The following is an 18,220-nucleotide window of genomic DNA, read 5'->3' as shown; positions in this document are numbered from 1 at the left end:
ATATTATTATTATTATTGAAGTAGACTCTTTACAAAAAAGAAGTTAAATAATGTCAAACGAATTATTGATTTAACATTAGGTCATATTTAGATAGGGAGGGTTACTCGTAAGTGTTATTACAAATTAAATATTTCGATCTATGCTACTCATTTTATAATTTCTTTGTTTAGTTTAGCCCATCTTTAAATGATAGAAATGTAGTTATTATATCTCTGCAAATCTGATACTGACATTCTGAGTCCAAAACATTTCAAGTACTTCACTTTCTTTTTTCGACCGTATCAGGAAATTATAGAGCAAGTAATCGATCTAAATAATAATTCATAATCACACAACTTTCACTTAGCACGCTACATGCGTCCCCAAGTTTTGTGTAAATTAATGGGCTCATGTTGAAGTTATTTGTGATTTTCGAAATAAAAAAATAATCTAAAGACCAGAGAAAACAAAAATTATGAACACAATTTTTTTTTTTCATTTTAGGGTTTCTCGAAGTGTAAATATCAAATATAATTTTTGTACTTGCCAGCAATACAACAGTTGCTCAAAAGATAACGAAGCAATTGGGAAACATCGAACGGTCTTGGCTTTTCCAGTTTGATTTTTTCTTTTTCCTTCTTTATCTATTCATCCATTTTTAATTATTAATACTAATGAAAACTGTTTTGTTTTTTTAAATTTAGACAAGATCAAAGGTTCTTCAGAGAAATATTTTTTGAAAAATATGCACATAAGCTCTGTTATAATATTTGAATGATAATAAGACCTATTGGGTATTAAAGATCATTCAGTTTTACACTGACATCCCAACTGTAATCAAAATTGTTAAAACCGTTCTCCGAGAAAAAGAAAAGGAGTGAAAAATCAATTCTATAAAGAGCAACTGCCGACCAGTTAATTTTATCTAAAAAGTTGCTATCACCAGCCAGGTTGTTATTTCTGGCTCTTACTACTTTTCGTTTTAAAGCTAGCCTACCACAAACGCACAAATATATATTCAAAATTTTAATTGAATTTATTCTACTATGCCCATCTAAAGCAAAGATTTGTATTTTGGATCGATGTTTATTATAAATGAAGCATACTTTACTTAATTTGTAATTAATAACTTATTTTCTAAAACATTATGTAAAGAGTATGATTTTTGGGGAACATTCTCACGTGCCTAGGCAAGTCCTGTTGGATCTATTGATTCTTTTGATTATATAATTAAATAGAGACAATAATTTATGTGAAAAAGTTTTATGGTTAAATTATAAAAAGTTTTATATGACATGGGCAATTAGCCAGCAGGAAACATTTTAGATAATATATGAAATCAATATTTAAGGTTGTCTCCTTGAAAATGGTCTGAGGGCCGAAACGTTAGAGAGTTTTTGGAAATAAATGTTGAGAGTAAATTTGGATAAAGTGTGTTTGTGATGATAATAAAATTAACCACTCTCAAACAATCAATATAATAAATTATTAATCTGATTTTCGTAATGTTATTTACAAAGGACAGGTCAAGTTTCTTGATCATTACCTACCTCGAATCCTTCTGAGCCGTAGCAGCAATGATGGCGGTTATATAATAAGAAATTTTCTACATATTTAAAAAAAACTACCTTCCAACCTTAATATTATTAAAAGACAAATTGGTCAAAAACCATTCCCATAAAATGGTAAATTTTTCAAACGAAGTATACATACTTATAACGAGCCGAAAGATGTTTCAGTCGATCTTTTGAAGAAGAATTGAATCCCTTCTTGACAACAGGTTAATTTTCAGATATTTTTTTATGAGAAGCCTCCATTTTTCAAAATGCAGATGTTTTTATATCCAAACAGAATTACGTCTTTTAATTCTTTTTCCATTTAATTCTAAAAGTCATTTTTTTTCCTTATCCTCCTTTTTTATTGTTAAAATAACAACAGCAAGCATATAGAAAGATAAGAAAACAATAACTTATTTATAACAATTGTTTATGTCCTTTCCACTATGGAATCATAAGGTCGCTGGGTACACTAAAGGCAGTTTCACATTAGCAGCAGTATAGTCGATATACATGGCATAGAATGGGGAGCAATTATAGTTTTATAATGTATAATTTCATGACATTATATTCCTAATTACAATTACATACTTATAACTACAAACGTAAAATTAAATAAGTGGCTATTTATCCATATATAAAAAGTATCTAAAATTTAAAATGGCGTGAAAAACAACCGCCCTTAGATGGCCTTACTCATCTTACCTTTGAAACAGACATTTATAGCGAGTACGTGGGCTATATACATATCACAACCTCACAAGAAGACATTACTACACAAAAATATTAGACGCAATCCTTCTCTGCTAACCCGTCCAAATAAACCCTCCCCCCTTTTTTACTACAAACTGAAACCCCCTATTTTTTATTTTTTTCGTACCCTACTTCATTACTTTTTCATTTATTACATACATGGGAAATGATGTATGCATACCTACGAAATATATCATTTCCCTCTTATATGTATGTATTTATTAAATCAATATAATAATAAACGAGGGTACGAAAAAAAAAAACTATTTAGCTACAGTTCTACATCACTTTTGAAACATTTACTTAAAACAGTAGGAGCAGACTGAAAACTTTTTAAATCGAGCAGTATTTAAAAGTGGTTAAAATTGAATAAAATAATTAAATTATTTTTAAAAATAAATTTCCCTTCTAAGCTTTAAATGTAAATTAATTCTTATGAGAATTTCTTTCCTCCTTAAAATAATAAATTGAAAAACTATATTTATAAAAAAAAAAAAAGTAACTGCCATTTTCCAATGTTATCCTAAATTCTAATATGTAATTAATTACTATTTATACTGATAAAAATACAGATATAGTGTACCAATTTTGAACAATTTACTCATGACTTTATAAGACATCACAATCCTCATCGATAGCCGATTATAGCTTCACTAGCGCAAACTAGAATTGTGATGCGAATTATAATAAGAAGAGAGAATGTCGTCAAACCACTTGATGAATTGAGATGAGTTCCTATTCTGTAGGCCGAGCATTGCTTCTGGAACTATCATTCAATGGTCGGGATGATGGCGTACTTCATGATATATTACTTTATTAAAATAACTTGATTGTTTCCTCACAAGTCTTTCATTTTTATTATCTAGCTAATATTTTTGATTACACAATTACCCTTCTAATACTAATATACACTTATCTTTCATAAATGCATAGTTATTCAAGTGTTTGTTTATTAAACATTGTAATAAGTTTGTTTGTTTGGTTGTTTAGTGGCGCCAAACTTCATTGGTCATCAACGCCATTTATATTTTATTTAATTTTGCTAATATTCGTTAAATTGTATTTATTTTTTAATTTGATTATTTTATTTTATTTTTTTCCTTCCGATCAAGTTATATTTTTGTCAGTAAATTTTGTGATTTCAAAAACTGAAACACCAATTCTATTGCCTTATCATCGTCTCCAAGGGTTTTTGAGATATCTTGGCTTAGTCCCAAGCTATTGAGGTGACATTGTAATAAGTTAACTGATAATGTTAAACAAAATTATTATATAAAGTTCTTAAATAATCAAAAAATATAATTAAAATACTAAGAGAAAATACAAACTACAATATTTTCGACTTATGGAGGATAATGTTTAATCTAATATTCTCTTTTTGATTTCATTCAGTTTTGAATTATTATGCAATAGTTGCAGTTGATTTTATCGGTTAAATGTCAATTGAAAATTAAAGAGACTTTTATTTTAATTTCATTTTAAACCTTTAAATATCCAACAAAAAAATGTATTTAAGATTCTCATATAACCGTGTGAATGGGAGATGATTCAATAGATGGGATTTAAAAGAGGCATTAAATATTAGTACGACAAATTGAGGTTGGAATATGATTCCAGAGAGGCAGTGATCGGATAGGAAAAGATCTGTCAAATCCTTGAGCCTCCACCTGACACTTTGCAAGAAGAGAAAACTCTAAACTTAGTATTATAGTATTACTCTAAACTTAGTATTATAGTATTACTCTACACTTAGTATTATAGTATTACTCTAAACTTAGTATTAAAGTATTACTCTAAACTTAGTATTATAGTATTACTCTAAACTTAGTATTATAGTATTACTCTAAACTTAGTATTAAAGTATTACTCTAAACTTAGCATTATAGTATTACTCTAAACTAAGTATTGTGCAGACAGAAATATTTACTTGAACTCTGCGGACCTCACAAAAATATATAACAATCAAAAATATCAATTTCTCACTTTCAGTTAAGAACATTTGATAATTGGATAAAGCTCTGCTATATATAAACGATGCATTAGAATCTTTAGGATTGTATTCAACTTACAAAATATTTTTAAAAAGATATACTGCACTTTTTTGAATATTATAGTTTAAAATATCATGCCATTTTTCAGTATTCTCCTTTTCGTCGTTCCATCATCTTCTAATAATAATATTAGTATGACAGTTCTAGAATCCGGTCACAAATCTTGTGCTACCACCATCAGTTCCTTACTCCTTGAATTTTATACGGCATCATGTTCTTAGATATCTTTTCCCTCCTCCTTCCATGAATTGGCAGTGTTTGGAGGGTTTTTGGCATTTCTCCATCCACCATCTTGGAGATATGATCTGCATATCATTAACGGGTCAGCTTCATCTTCCTTACAGAAGCCTCTCCAAAGTCATTGAATAGCTCCTTGTTAATGAATCTCATTTTCAATCAAATTAATTCATCCAAAGTGTCACCGTTTAGTTGTTTTATTTTTTCTATTTCCTTTACCTATTAACCTTTTGGGACGGTTCCATACTTTTGAATTTTACAAATCCTAATCTAAAAATAGCCCTATTAACAGTGTACAAATAATTGAGCGAATTCAGATTTAAATATTTATTACTGAAGAAGTAAAATATATGTATATAAATATAATGTGCGAAAAAAAACAAGTTGAAAATCAGTAGATAGTTCGGAAATTAAAAATAGCAGACATAGGTTGTATCCCCGTGTCAAGAACTCAGTTCTACAATAAACTATTTCTCTTTTATACTCTTCTTTTTTGAACTTAAAAATTTACGTCCCATAAAGAATAAAATAAAGTTCTTAACGTTTGAGGTAACCATATTAATCAATCAAACCCTTTAACAACTACTGGAGTTTCGTTCATCACTTCTTGTGTTTTAAGATGAAAAATTTCCAGGAATTTCGTTTAATCGAGATAGGCCTATTAGCTTGGCTCCAATTTGCTAACCTTGGGCGTTCTCGCCATCTCAATTTGCACTTAACGAGATGAAAAAAAATCAAGATCAAAAAGACAATGAACTTACTGCAAAAAAATTTCAAGATGATCAGTTTGGATATACTGGGAGCGCTGTGGTACTGTGGTTAGGCACAACGGCTACTAACTCCTAGTAGCCGGGTTCCAATCCAACTGGGCAGATAATTATTCTTTGTTAAATGTAGCCATGAGTCAATCCTGTGGGTTATGGGACCCTCATGAGGTCCACCAAGGCTCATAAAAGTGGGTACCCTTGATTGGGTAAAAACCTGGCTGTCGAGCATGATTATATTTGATCATAATCATGCTCGACAGCCAGGTTTTGCACCACCATGCCCTCCTTGCACAAGCGTTGGTATAGTAAGAGTACTTCTTTACAAAGTACTGCACCCTTGGCCCTTCATGGGTTGTAGCGGTACAGATTTATTTTATTTTTTTAATTTTAGTGGATATTCATTATTAATTTTAGTAGACCTATTCAAGAAAATAGTTAGAAGCAGAGATAACTCTAATCAGATTTCTTGAGGGATACCATGTTCAGAGATGCATGCATACAACTACGAGCATGTTACAGATATGTACTATTTTGCCGTTTTTATAAAAAGTTCTTAATATGTAAACCAATAAACAATAAGTTAAACAAAGTGAAATATACTGTTCTTATTCTATAAAACTTATACTATTTGACTAATACTCGCTCAGTTCTAAAACAAGTTCATATTAACCAAGCGGTAATTTATATGAAACCAGAAATCTATTCCCGCATTCATCCCTTCATTTTATTTTTTTATTTCTAATATTGTTGTTCAATATCCTTAATGCTCCGTACTTTGTCACAAATAAAATCATCCCTAAAGACCTTAATATTCCAATTGTAACTGATCAAGCCCGAACCAGATATCAATCCTTCCATTAAAAACTCCTTATCCATCAAGACCCTCTAGTTTCTAACCTTGCTTCTTCCTCTATTCCTGAAAATCCTCCGAGGCGACCGAAAAGAAGATGGCCTCGAGAACTTCTAGTGCAAAAATGTGATTAGGGTGCTACCACTGGGTAGTTTCTCTACATGCCTGTATCACTCCATTTTTATATTATATCAGAGTTACTTAATGTTTTTTTTTGTAAATACAGTTGTAAATTGCAATAAATAAATAGGAAAAAAAATATTGTAGTCATTCTTAATAATATGTTTTAAATGAAAGAATTAATACAACAGTTTACTTTACAACCCTTCAGTAGTAACCAGAACAAGTAGGTCGATTATAATGAAACTCGGAACAGTTTTTCATAATAAAGATGAAATTAATTTGCTTCAATTTGATAAATTAAAACAGTTGTCAGTTTCAAACTTATTGGTCTGGATTTGTTAGTTCATTCTGTAGTGTAGGTGAAATGAAATAAGGGGAAACAGAGAGATGGCATATCATCTAATTAAAGAATGTTCATTAAATCATATATCACTGATTTTTTTTATAATAGTAGAACTTAAAATAAAAAGTAATAATTTTTATTCCACATAAGGAATATTCTATTGATAGCATCGTAGGCTGGGGTTTCCTTCTCTACTGTGTTCCACCTGCAGGTTGTCCCAGAGTTAAAGAGTCCCAATGTAAAGAACACCAATGTGTGGAACACAACCAACACCAAATAAATGTAACGGTAAAAAAAAACCAAGCAGCAGTATGCTTTAACTATTTTTTTAATAACTTAAATATAATAAATATTATAATGTATAATAACTACAAGCGTAATTCATTTGCTTAAAATTAATGTATAATCAAAATAATGTTTAACTGATAGCTTGAAATTCGATAGCTCACTGCAGAACCTTGAGTAACTCTGTCTGGGGCAGGGCTTCCAAGCTTAGTAATTAAAGAACAGTTTTGTGGTGTAACTAACTTCAGTTAAACGATACTACTAGAAGATAACTCATTATAACTGTTTATATTCTATTTCTAAGCATGAATAAACATAAATTCTTTGGTTATTATTTTTTTTACATTTTTTTTCGCTAAACGTATTTTTTTCTTGTTAAAAATATTTTAGTAAAAAAAAAAAAAAAAAAGGATACATTTGTACATTTGTACTAACTATGGCAAGATAGTGACTGACAAAACTTATTTTCGAAATCTTGATTATTCCTTTTTAGGAACCCTTGACTTTATTATTAGTAGAATTTATATTAATGATTTTAATAATTTCAAAATATCTTTCTTCAATAATTATTTATAAAGAACTCTCATTGTTTTATCGAACTGAGCTGTTTCTAATAAAACTTTATCGGTGTTAATTCATTGATTTATTCCTAAACAACACCATGGGAGAAGAGAGAAAAACTTTGTTAAAGAACTGTTTTGGTTTAATACACAGTATACGTATAGCTATTTTTTTTTTTTATTTATCTATATATCTAACTATATTTTCTCCCTTAACTCAATAAATCTTTCCTTGTTTTCCATGTTTAACAAAGATATATTAAAATTAAAACATAAATAATGCAAATTTTAAATAAATTAACACACGTCAAGACAAAACGTGAAACACTAAATTTCCGACTGAGACAATTATATTCCATACTACACAGACGTTCTAAATTATCTCTCAGACAGAAACTTAACGTATACAATTACTTACTAAAACCCATATGGACTTAAGCCTGCCAAATTTATGTACCTGATAAAAGTACACAGATTCAGAAAGTACAAACATTTTAATCGCAATTTTTAAGACTGGCAACGGACTCACCACTCTACGTTTCAAACGAGACCATTCACAACGACCTTCGCATTACGACTGTAACGGACCACATTAATATGACTTACAATCGGTTTCAAAACACAGACGGACATTTCAATAAATTTATGACGCAGATGGCAACATATGACATCCCTGAAGTAACGGCGTAGGCTGAAAAGGAGTTGGACGCGTGCGGGACCTGCTAATGTAATCAAATAATATACTTGACTTCAGGGGGATGCAGGAGGATAATTTGTCTCCCTCGTCTGAATAGTACAGCTTAAAACTAGATTTTATTATTTTACTATTTTAGGTGCAAATAAAAAAAATTAAAAGATAACATAAAAATAATTTAACAATATATACAAATAAAAATCTATCGTATTTTTGTACATGAGTACTATGCGATTAAAATATTTTTTAAAAACTCAACAAAGATATAATTATATGCATACATTCAATATAGATCCATATAAATACAGAATATAAATATAAACTATAAAATAAATAAATAGATATGAAAAAGTATAAATACACATAAAAAAGTGATAAATATTAAAAATATAACCAATATGTATATATGCATGCCATCCTTCTCTAGATGATCCCTGTCCTAATTTATTTCCATCCAAGTAATGGATATGATTCCTAGTCGAGGATTTTCTGTCATCTTTGAAACGTCCTGGATATCGACTCCGACTTCCTCCATGAAGAAAAATTTGAAATGGGAATACATAATCAAAGCGTAATTCTTTACCAAATGAAGGGGTTTACACTTAACATGGTGAAAGAGTTTACGGAAACTTATATCTCCTAATTTTCATAATGACCAATTCAAAAATGCGATAGAGCTCACTGGCTACAAGTACAGGCGCCTACCGGTCTGTGGCTATACTACTCCGGGAAACACAGCGCAAAGAAGGAAAGTTTCCAACAGCTAGTAGGCGCTAAAACAGCACATTAACAGTAAATAATGTCATTTCTATTCGGGAAATAAAAGAATAATTTATTTTTAATATTTAACTGTCATAGAAGGCAACAGAGTGGGAAAAAAAAAAACTTAATGAATGAGACAGGTGGAAAAGCATGGTAAAAAATATACATTCTGCAAAAACTAATTTCTATTCGAAGAAGAGTGGTAAGCAGTATGCTTAGTAATAAGCACCCCAAACCAGATGTTTTTATTTTAAATCTCTCCCTGATTAATGAATAAAATGAGGTTTCAGGAAATGAAGACAAAAAGTGATCTTGGAATAATACTTAAGTGTATTCATGGATTTTATGACAATTAAATGAAAAAATAGCAATGGTACTTGCATTAACATATGGATGGAGATTTAGTAATAAGAATGGATGGCTTAGTAAATAATAAGAAATTGCCTGAAAATGACAATAACCTTGAGAATATAGGATTCTTAAATGGTGTAAACCTTTAAATTTTGAAATGCATTTTGCAGGACCTTTCATAAATTTTTAATTATTATAAATGAAAGTATTACAAATAGGTTCTGCCTGCAAACACACAGAGAATACCCGTCAACTCCTAGTATCCTCTCTCCTTTTCCTCACTTCTACTATGGCTCCTGTTCTACAGAGAGCTATTTTCTGGTCTAGAGATGAAGTGACTCAGGAATTGCTTCGTAAGATTTATCTTCTGGTTTCCCAGGCGCTGCCATGTCCCCCGTTGGTACAACCGAGTTGAAATGGCTCTATCTGACCTCCCAAAGGCAATACCTCATAGAAATTTTCCTATTCTACATATTTAAAATCAAAAAAGCTACCTATATCCTTCATCATCTCACCCCACCTGCATACATCCATTCATTGAATACCAGATCCCAACCGATTGATTTATATATGCCCTCCTATAGAACCACGTTTTTCAACTTATCCTTCGTCATACGTGCAATCTCCTTTTGGAATTTCTCTTCCCATTTCCATTCGCCAAACCTCATTCATTTTCTCCTTTAAACATATCCTATTCCTTTACCTACTGTATAACTAAACCTCCGTATTAATGTGAACATTGTATACATTGATTACCACCATAAATTCTAATTTGACCTAATGTTTTAATGTAATTTTAAATTACAAAATGAAACTTTGTAAATGTTTTCCAGACAATTAATTTTAATATGTGTACCATGTATTTATTCGTATGGAACATTTGTTCCAGAATAAAATTATTCGTTCATTCATTCAAAGACCAAGGTTTCTACGAACGTCAGCCACACAGTTTGCTTCTAAGTTAAAAAGCAACAGAGGTATGAGAAACTACAGAAGTAGACATACAACTTTTTCCTCTGGTACTTTTTTAATGAGAGCATCCGTTTGGTCTTGAGAAGCGTTTACACTGATTTGTATTGCACACTCATTATATTGTTTACACTTCTGTTATAAATAATGAATGTAATATCGATATATTTTATTTATATTTATAACGTATACAGTATGTAACATCAGTTTAGTAATTCAATTTATATTTCAGATTGAATCCGGTGTCAAGTTCTTAGGAAGGGCGCTGTCCACTGTCCGCCAGTTGAGGGGGATAGCCGCAGCAGAGAACGTAAGTTCGAGCTAATCGATTATCGTCACTGAAGTATAGAATGCAATTGTAATAAAATGTTTTATTACAGTTAAAAGGAGTGGTGGATGATACGGGCCTCCATTATATGGGACCCATCCCTAAGAATCCGTTCGACCTTTTCAAGAATTGGCACGGGCAACAGACGCAAAACAATCTAGCAGCAAATGCTCTCTGCCTTTCTACCTGTAGCAAGTAGGTTTATTAAAATTTGTTTTTTTTTATAATTTATTTATTGTTATTTACAACTGTATACATATATACACATCAAGTAAATTTGCTGTAAGTGATATTATGACATGATAAAAACAAGTGGAGAATCTACCCATTGATAGAACTCCAAAAATACTTCTAAAGGAGAAGATCTTGAGGCCATCTTCTTTTCAGACGCCTAGGAGGATTATTAGGTAGTGAAGGAGAACCCAGGTTAGAAACGAGTTGGTTTGGGTGGTTGCAAAGTTTATTATAGAAGGATTGGTATCTGGTTCTTGCCAAATCGGCAACATAGGGGACATTGAGGTCCTGATAGATGATTTGATTTGTGACAAAGTAAGGAGCATTAAGGATTTTACGAAAGATTTTTGACTGTAAGGATTGGATTCAAGAGGAATTAGATGGTTTAGTGGAGCCCCATAGCTCAATTCCCTATGTCCAAATAGGCCTTATAATAGTCATGTAGATCAGTCTTTTATTAGAAAAATTAATAACTATATTCACAGTTGTTACATTTTATTCGTAAATTAACGGAAACTTATGTAAACATATTAAAATATGTTATTATAACTTATAGCTTTCTGATGGACCCAGGATAGAATAAGCGTTTTGATGTACTGATAAACGTTTGCCAAACATAACATACGCCACCTAACATAGGTAACAACATGAGCAAGCATGTGGATGCATTATTTGGGTGAAGTGGTACTAGTTTTTAATATTGGCTGAATTTGTGGCCAGTCAATCGAATGTTTTTGGGGGCAAATCAAAGTGCGTTTAGACAAGCACATACCACACCTTTGTGCTCACTTAAACTGTTAACTGATAAATATTAGTGCTTTCCGTAAATTAATTATATAATTTTTCCAATCTTCAGAATCAATGAATAAGTCTAAATTTGAAGTTTAAATTGTATATTCTATCCATTATGTATAAATGCATTGTTTCAAATCTTGTCAATTAATATTAATGGTATCTTATTGATTTAACATTGCACAATTATGTCTGAGTATTCAAAATAATAAATATTTAATAAAAATTCTAGAACAAAAGTTGAGTTTGAAGGTTAACTGATTCCATTTCGAAGAATGTTTATCATTTACCACCTGCTTTATCGATATTAACGTTTCCTTCTCCTATCTTTATTTTGTTTCTTTTTATAATGAAAATCGAAGGTAACTGGCACAAACCCGGCGTCATTCACAAAAACATGTTTGCCTCTATGGAACACACAAGTGTGTGGATATCGAATTTTATTACTTTCTTTGTTTACTAAACTTTTGTAGGTACTTTTCATTTGCGGCAAGTAATAAACATCTGAATTCGGCTTTGTATTTATTTCAAATAATTGGCCTATTCTCACTGTAGATAGAAATAAAAGATCGACAAATTTTTATAGTATAAGAGTTTGTATAATATAATGGATAAACTGAAAACTAATTTCTGAATATTATAATTGTAATATAGTTGTATGATATACATATGGAAAGCCTAAGATTGGTTGATCTCCTAATGCAGAGTCACAAACAACTTATAAATAATTATAAATTATAACAATTGTAAATGTAAGCTCACAATTATTGATAAGATTTTATTTCATGTTTCAGAACTGGATACGTGACCAGTCGGACCTTGATCCTCCGCAGACTGGACGATGACGGATTTGTGATAATGACCGACAACAGAAGCAAAAAATCTCGTCAGCTTGTGAGTACTTTAATATTCTTAAATCCTATTTTGTAAGTTACAGCAAAAATATCATAAATAAACGTTTTCCTGAAAATTCAGGTAGATAAAATCTTTTGCAGGTAAAGGTAAACTTTGTTAGTAAAATCTTTCACTATCATGTTTTGTGTGAACCCCCATAGACACTATTCAGATTCATATAGTTCATAATTGTATTGTTCTCTAACATCTCTTACTAAACAGAAAAAAATTGATTGATTAAACAATTAATCATTGAAACCATCTTGAATTAAACTATTGACCATCTTGTTTTTTCAAAAAGATTAAATTTGTAACTTATTTTGCCATTTATATATTTTTTCTTTTTTTTAAATATATAATTTATGCACTCTTAGTTAACTAATGCTTAGCTGATACGATTCTATATTATATTACTCAGTAGTCACTTTGTTGAACAAGAACGGTTTGTTTAAAACCTTATTAGGCACAATAACTCTTGCCCAATATGTCACGAATAAGTATGTTTACACACCAACAATTAATGTATTTGTGTCAATTATTATTATTATTATTTTTATTATTGTTGTGGCACTATACTGCTTACAAGAACCCGAGTCTGCTCCATCACAGCCAATCTCCACGATCTCTTGCTCTCTCCCTCCATCTTCGTACATCTACCCACCTTAGATCCTCTTCCACATCGTCCAGCCATCTGATCCTGGGACGTCCTCTTTTTTGTTTTTCATCCGTTTTCCCTTCTTGGATATCCCTTAATTCTCTCTATATGTCCTCATTCCTTCTTATTCTCTAAATTGCATTCTCCGAGACTCCTCCCTATATCATTCTCTATATCTTACTCTCCCAGGAGTTGAGCATCCGTTCCGCTTTTCTTGTCAAGGGTCATGTTTCACAGCCATACATATCCACTGGTCTTACGATGGTTTTATAGATGACCTCTTTCATTCTTTTAGAGATAACAATTTTGTCACTTAATAAGCCTAATAAAGTTTGAATTCTTGAGATTAATCTACCTAGAGTAGGTATCATACAAAATAATTTAAAATTCTATTTCACTATGCTTGTTTGCGCTTTAGCGCCCAGTGGCCATCAACGCCCGTATATTTTATTATGTAACACAATTTCACTAAATATCAAATATTTTAACTTTTGCTCTTTTTTTTCAGGAAGAAAACCCAAATGCTGCAATGAACTTCCTTTGGATTAAAGAAGACCCAAGTGGTCTCATACTATCTAGACAGGTATAGAATTAGAAGACGAGGCGAAAAAATTATATGGTTAAAATATAGTATACTTCATTAGTATAATACTATATAGGGATACTTCAAAAACTTTTACGCTAAAACAAAAGAGGTCACAATGAGACGTAAAAACTGGCCCGATCACATGAGTTACCTCCTTGAGCACCTTTAGTAGATAGAAAGCAAAATCAATGTATTATTTCAGAAATAATTGTCAGGAACAATTATGTAGGTATCCTAATAATTAAAGGATGGTTGTGAGAAGATATCTCTATAATGACATTTACTCCTTTTTTTTTATTAAAAAAAAAAGTGACCATTAAATAACTATTGAAAAAACGCAAGGTATAAAAATAATGAAAAAAGTTATGCAAAATTATCAACAATATAAACTTAATTGTAAAGAAAATGAATTTTGGCTAATTTTCAAGATGATTAGTAAGCTTTAAATATTTTATTTATTTATTTAAATTTACAATTGTGTTTACATAATATACATGAGTAAATGTGATGTAAGATTACAATGGTATGATACAGAAATGTAGAGAAACTAGCGATTGGTAGCTCTGATAACAGTTCTACATTATAAGGCCTCGAGGTTATCTTCAGGTGCCTCGGAGGATTGTCAGGAATGGAAGAGGAGCAAGGTTTGAAACTAGTGTATTTGGGTGGTTAGGGAGTTTTTAATGGAAGAGTTGATATCTGGTACGGGTTAGACATGGAACAATTGAGGTCTTTATGGCTGATTTTATTTGTGACAAACACTGAGGATTTTACAAAGGATTTTGGATTGTAAGGATTGGATACGAGACAAAATCGAAGGTTTAGTGGAGCCCCAAAGGTCCCATTTGGACATACAGGGTTGTCCCATATAATACTTAATTATGGTCATGTAGATCAGTCTTTTGTAATGAATTGGAAGTTTGGACCGCTTGTCTAGTTAGTGATGTAAAGGTCGAAATTGACGAGGTTTCCTGTCTTTTCATTCTGGGTTTGAGAATTCCAGTTAGTCTTTTGTACATATGTAGTCCAAGGTAGAGGATCTATTCGATAGGGGTAGAAGGGGTATTATTTAAGGATACTGTAGGGCAGTTGGTCGGTATACGACGGGGAATAAAGTTGATTTGATGGGATTTAGCATTAAATATAAAAAACATTACATACAATAATAAACAGCAATTTGTAAATATTTCTAAAATCCTGAAGTTGCATGGACAGTCCGGAACGTTGAGAAGAATTTATTATTAATGTAAAATCAATAAAGAATAAAATATATAAAGAACTAAGAAGGCTACTAATTAAATCACCAAGAAGGGGAAAAACCCATAAAATATTAACTTCGAATAAGTAAACTACTTAATAATCTATATTCATGTCTTAATTTTATATATATATTTTAAATGGTACAGATAAAGGTTTCTTTGGATGTTTTCGGATTAAGGAGGTGCACAGCTTAAGCAATGAACACAATTAATCCTTATAACGCCTTCTAGTTATTCTATAAACTATCCGCTTAAATTGAAATAATCGAAATAGTATAAACTAAACAAATGAAGGCGCCTCTAGTTTAGTGTGCAATTTATTCATCGTATTTTGGTAATAGTTACTGTAAAGATTTAGTTACTGTGTTCATCAAATCTTTTTCCATCATACTTTTATTTTTGTGAAGCCTCATTGCCTCCTTCCAGGACCCTTACTACTTGAACTAAGTTCTAAAATTTTAAAAGTTTCTTTCTTACAGATCTCTTATAACAATGCAACTCATAGAAAGATGAAATTACTTTATCTCAGTTAAAGTTAAATAATGATATATTATTAAAACAATATTTTACTGTTATTTTATTAAGTTAACTAGCTGAACCGGCAATGCTTCGTTATTGCTATATTTGACGATGTATATGGACTTAAACACAATTTATAGTTTGTTATAAATTATTTTATCTAGTTAAAATCTTCATTTAAAAAAAAAAAAAATTAAATATATCATTTACGTATACTTTATTATTATGATATTATAAAATTAATTAAACCAATATATAGAATATGAAACGAAAATGAAATCTACACCAAACGTAGCAATAGGGTCTGAAAACCACGCCAAAGTAACAATAAACTGCACGTTAACCAGTCTAGTAATTTAAAATTTTATTGTGTACAAAGACTCAAATATTCCCTTTTATATATTCAGATAAGAGCATAAAGGAATATACAATTATTTATTTATTGTAAATAATAACTGATTAAGAACACGTTCAAATAAATATGATTGAATAAATATACCTTTAGTTTCATTTCGATCAATAAAAATAGATAAAATGACAATTTAGAACGTTAAAATAATAGTTTCGCTAAATACCGAAAGATAGAAGCACATATCGAGAAATATAGAGAATAATAATTTTAATAAGTGCCGATAGAGACCAGCACCATCCAAATAACCGTTTTTCGAAGTATAAAGTATAACTAAAAAATATTTTTAATAGTCGTTCAACTAACTGCCAAAAGGTAGCAGCACCAATCAAGGATAATAAAAAATAGTAGTTTCGCTAACCTCCGCAAGAGGCCAGCACCATCCAGACAGTCTTCCCCGAAGTCTAGCAAGAAAATTTTCATTTTGTATTAGGATATTAGGAAGTCACAGGAGCTCACTCGATAGGATAACATAGTCAAGACTTGTGTTGGAACATAACTGATCAGGTTTGTTCCAACACATTCGAAAGTACCAGACGAACTTCTAGAGCTCCTGTTGCTTCCTAATATCCTAATACAAAATGAAAATTTTCTTGCTAGACTTCAGGGAAGGTTGTCTGGATGGTGCTGGCCTCTTGCGGTGGATAGCAAAACTACTATTTTTTATTATCCTTGATTGGTGCTGCTACCTTTTGGCAGTTAGTTGAACTACTATTAACAATATTTTTTAGTTATACTTTATACTTCGAAAAACGGTTATTTGGATGGTGCTGGTCTCTATCGGCACTTATTAAAGCTATTATCCTCTACATTTCTCGATATGTGCTTCTATCTTTCGGCATTTAACAAAACTATTATTTTAATGTTCTAAATTGTTATTTTATCGTATTTTTATTTAATTTTATTGATCGAAATAAAACTGAGAGTATATTTATTTGAACGTGTTCTTAATCAGTTATTATTTACAATAAATAAATAATTGTATTTTCCTTTATGCTGTTATCTGTATATATAAAAGGGAGTGTTCAAATCTTTGTACACAATAAAATTTTAATTTACTAGACTGATGTACGTGCCGTTTTTTGTTACTTAATTATAAATAAATAATTGTATATTCCTTTATGCTCTTATTAACTTAATAAAATGTAAATCAATAAAATAGCAATAAAATCTTGTTTTTAAAATATATGATTATTTGACTAAAGTAATTTCACCTTTCTATAAGTGTATGTTGCATTGTAATAAATGATCTGTAAGAAACTTCAAATAGTTATAGAATTTAGTTCTGATTAAGTACCAAGTTGTAAATTAGTTTTGTTAAGAAAAGTTAACCATTTACATAGGTCATTTTATCGTCTTTTTCTTTTATTTTATTGATCGAAATGAAAATAGGTGTATATTTTTCAATAATATTTATTTAAATGTGTTCTTGATCAATTATTATTTACTATAAATGGATAATTGTTTATTCTTTTATGCCTTTTTATAAAGTAGCTATAATTTTTTTTTTTTAAAATATCATCATTATTTTACTCTAGTGTTTATATGTGGAATGAAGTTATTGGCTGAGGCCATCTTTAGATTCCTTTAACCTTTGACTTCTTTATAGTTAATTGAAATAAAATGTTTAAATTTTTTTTAAGGTGCGAGCTGAAGGTGGCATAAAGCAGCTGGTTGAAGATGAATGGGTAGATATTTACGAAAAAGAGCCTCTCTTTTGCAAGATCCGAGCTGTTGTGTGCCACCAAGGGAAAAAAATAGAATGGCAACAACTGAAGGATGACCATGATCGTACCCTCAAAAAATGGCAGCAAGGAGAGCTTGTCATGGAAAAACCAAACCATGTGTAAGTAAAGTAAAAATTTAACTAGCTAAAGATAGAAAAAAAATTCAAACTGAAACTTATTCTAGTATACAATCTTTTTTATTTCTCAGGTATGATTTGAAATATTTCATTCATCTTATGGGTTTATTTTAAAATCAAATAATTTTATCTGGTTGTACTATAATACTATCGGTTATTGTCATGATATATTTTTTTAAAAAAATACTTTTTATTGAAATAAAACAATCTACCAAACACAAGGGCAATGAGTATCAAAACATTGTATGTATCCAATCATAACATAAATAATTTATAGTAATAAAAATAAATATAAAATAAAATGGATACTTGATGAGGAGAAGATGGTTGGGGGTGCGGTCAATGAAAACACAAATAAGTATGATTAACTTATTTTAATGTGCCGACGTTTCGGCTAGA

At 30.4% G+C, this 18,220-nt stretch overlaps 1 protein-coding gene across 4 annotated transcripts in view; it reads left to right on the top strand.

Moving 5' to 3' along the window:
* The window catches only part of LOC106680935 (pyridoxine/pyridoxamine 5'-phosphate oxidase), a 43,815-nt gene that overhangs the window by 22,497 nt on the left and 3,098 nt on the right, over positions 1–18,220 (top strand). For all 4 annotated transcript variants that reach the window (XM_014420975.3, XM_014420971.3, XM_014420972.3 and 1 more), the window contains 5 exons: positions 10,514–10,591; positions 10,662–10,804; positions 12,430–12,529; positions 13,693–13,767; positions 17,601–17,803. In XM_014420975.3, coding sequence (XP_014276461.1) covers positions 10,514–10,591; positions 10,662–10,804; positions 12,430–12,529; positions 13,693–13,767; positions 17,601–17,803 — 599 coding nt within the window. The remainder of the gene's footprint in view (positions 1–10,513; positions 10,592–10,661; positions 10,805–12,429; positions 12,530–13,692; positions 13,768–17,600; positions 17,804–18,220) is intronic.

The sequence above is a fragment of the Halyomorpha halys genome, unplaced genomic scaffold (genome assembly GCF_000696795.3).
Source record: "Halyomorpha halys isolate HHAL.00 unplaced genomic scaffold, Hhal_1.1 Scaffold299.1, whole genome shotgun sequence".
Taxonomy (NCBI): Eukaryota; Metazoa; Arthropoda; class Insecta; order Hemiptera; family Pentatomidae; genus Halyomorpha; species Halyomorpha halys.
This window is presented reverse-complemented; position numbering and strand designations above follow the sequence as displayed.